The sequence below is a fragment of the Sapajus apella genome, unplaced genomic scaffold (genome assembly GCF_009761245.1).
Source record: "Sapajus apella isolate SASKATOON/1434 unplaced genomic scaffold, GSC_monkey_1.0 scaffold48, whole genome shotgun sequence".
Classification (NCBI taxonomy): domain Eukaryota; kingdom Metazoa; phylum Chordata; class Mammalia; order Primates; family Cebidae; genus Sapajus; species Sapajus apella.
Genome location: NW_022436988.1, coordinates 17690066 through 17693107, shown reverse-complemented (window position 1 = coordinate 17693107; position 3042 = coordinate 17690066). Strand labels below are relative to the sequence as shown.

Sequence of the window (3042 nt, the reverse complement as noted above, 5' to 3'; positions counted from 1 at the left end):
CCGGAGGGCGGGGGGTGCTTGCCCGCGGACCGCGCCGCTCCGCTCCCCGCTGGTTAAAAAAAGTTAAACTCCAACCCAAAAAAAAAAAAAAAAAAAAAAAAAAAAAAAAAAGTACTACCACCTCTAATTTATTAAATCTTTGATATTTTCAAAGTATAAAAGATAATTTGTTACTCACTGTGGAAATTCACTAGTCTAGGACTTAAGAGATGTAGTTCTAGTCTTAATTCTTGTCATTCCTTGGCTAAGGAAGGTTATTTAAATGACATATTTTGATATTATGGATTAAACAGATTGAATAATATTTTTGAGCAAATGCAGAATAGTATTAAAAATAGTTAAATCAAAATGTTTCAAAATTCTATGTGGAGTCTAAATCAAATTACCACCATTATGTAATATTTGAAAAACTAGAGATTAAAAAAAGAAGTGACGTCTCCACATAAGCAGCCTTCCCAACACTCATCTGATACGTCTTGTAAGTTTTTGGGGTGTATATGTGTTTTTCAAAAAGAAAATCCAAATTTTTGTTTTATCAAGTAGTTAGAACACAAATAAGAACAGAACTCAACTATTTTGAGATTCTATTATGAAATGAAATTCAGAAAAAGCAGATCACTGCCACATTCCATTTATTCTGCTCAAACCCTGACAGTAGTAAGGTTAAAAAACAAAAAACTGACTACTAGCCAGGCATGGTGGCTCATGTCTGTAATTCCAGCACTTTGGGAGGCTTGAGGCAAGAGGATCACTTAAGGCCAGGAATTTGATACCAGTTTGGGCAACACAAAGAGACCCTGTCTCTACAAAAAAAAAAAATTTTTTAATTAGGCATGGAAGCATATGCCTATAGTCCTAGCTCTTTAGGAAGCTGAGGCAGGAGGATCAGTTGTACCCAGGAGTTCAAGGCTGCAGTGAGCAATGATCACACCACTACACCCATGGAGCCTTGGTGACAGAGTGAGACCCTGACTCTAAAAAAATAAATAAATACAATAAACTATTTATTTGCTCTCTCTATATATATATTGTAGCACTTAGATGCCACCAGCAGATGATGAAGTTTTCCCAATAAACATTCAAACTCTAGTTATGAGTAATAAGAATTCCACAGAAACTATCAAGTCCTAAGTATGAGGTGCAAGAGATTATTATTAAAAATCCACACTAAAAACTATCCATCCATAGGTTTAGAAGGTGACGCAATGAAAATAAGTCTACAGATACACACATGTAATGCTAAATAACAATTAACAGGAATTAGTGAAAACATAAGATTAGGGCTAGCAGAATTATCATAATGATCCTTAGAACATTTCAATACAGAGCTACAGTGTTTCTCCTACATTTATATAAAATGAATTTTCTCTGTCTGCAAGATGGACAGGAAAAAAATAAAAGAAAAATAAATAAAATGAATTTTCACACTCAGAAAAGAATTCTTGTAGTAAATATAATATCAGAAATAAATCACTGGCTAAGTGTGGTGGCTCACACCCGTAATCCCAGCACTTTGGGAGGCTGAGGCAGGCAGATTGCTTGAGCTCAGGAGTTCAAACCAGCCTGGGCAACATGACAAAACCCCATCTCTACAGAATAAAATACAAAAATTAGCCGGGTATGGTGGCTTGCAGCTGTAGTCCCAGCTACTGAGGAGGCTTAGGTGGGAGGATCTCTTGAGCCCAGGAAGGGGAGGTTGCAGTGAGCCAAGATCTCACCCCTACACTCCAGCCTGAGTGACAGAGGGAGACTCTGTCTCCTCCAAAAAAAAGAAAAGAAAATCAATTTGACTTGGCCTGTGAGTTACAAAATGTAGCAAAAGCATTATATCTTCTGTATTGAAACATTCTGAGGACCATCATGATATGTACATGTGTATACACACATGCATACATATACACTCCTTTAACAAGGTAAAAAGAGATAACAATGGAAGCAAATAAAACCAGTATTCAGTTCAGATCATATGTCATTTAAATCTCAAAACTGTTCCTGACAATGTAATGCAGAGGCAATAACGTGCTAAAGGAGACAAACGAAGAAAACACAGGGCCTGCAGTCTCACTGGACTCAGATGACGTATTGAGGAGTTCTAAAACACTTGTCCCGTAGCAGTACTATCCTAACTTCATTATGAATATATCTTTTAGGATATCCTCAGTAACACAAACATTAGGGAATATAATACCAAAAAATAAATGCCAATGAGAAAGTTACACCACAGGAAGTATCTTTTTTTTTTTTTTTTTTGAGACAGAGTTTCGCTCTTGTTACCCAGGCTGGAGTGCAATGGCGTGACCTTGGCTCACTGCAACCTCCGCCTCCTGGGTTCAGGCAATTCTCCTGCCTCAGCCTCCTGAGTAGCTGGGATTACAGGCACGCGCCACCATGCCCAGCTAATTTTTTGTATTTTTATTAGAGACAGGGTTTCACCATGTTGACCAGGAGGAAGTATCTTAAATGTGTAAGTATAAAGATCCATATGTCATAAGCTGGCAGGCAAGTTCTTACCTGGCAACCCCTCCATAGTCAAGGCCTTCTTCTCCACGAAATTTTATCATTAATCGCTTCCAGAGATCTTTTGGTCTCATTTTCATGACCTGTCGATATGATTCCTGAAGAAAATAATTTTTAATACACGATTACAATAATGTCATTTTAGCCTATTAATTTCTCCCTTCTATTCCACCCAAAAAACTCAAGTCTAAATAAGGTGAAATTTGGCCAGGTGCAGTAGCTCACACCTGCAATCCCAACACTTTTGGAGTCTGACACAGGAGGATCAACTGAGGCCAGGAATTCTAGACCAACCTGGACAACATAGTCAAACTCTGTAGAAAAAAATTTTTTCTTAAATAGCTGGGCATGGTGGCATGCTTCTGTAGTCCTAGCTATCTGGGAGGCTAAGGTGGGAGGACTGCTTGAGCCCAGGAGGTCAAGGCTACAGTGAGCTATGATTGTGCCACTACACTCCAACCTAGGTGACAGGACAAGACTTTGTCAGGGGAGGGGGGGGGAGGAGGAGGAGGAGGAGGAGGATGA

General features: G+C 38.8%; 1 protein-coding gene across 2 annotated transcripts in view; it reads right to left on the bottom strand.

Moving 5' to 3' along the window:
• SMURF2 (SMAD specific E3 ubiquitin protein ligase 2) overlaps positions 1-3042 on the bottom strand; it is a 124089-nt gene that overhangs the window by 17710 nt on the left and 103337 nt on the right. For both annotated transcript variants that reach the window (XM_032241964.1, XM_032241965.1), the window contains one exon: positions 2512-2615. In XM_032241964.1, coding sequence (XP_032097855.1) covers positions 2512-2615 — 104 coding nt within the window. The remainder of the gene's footprint in view (positions 1-2511; positions 2616-3042) is intronic.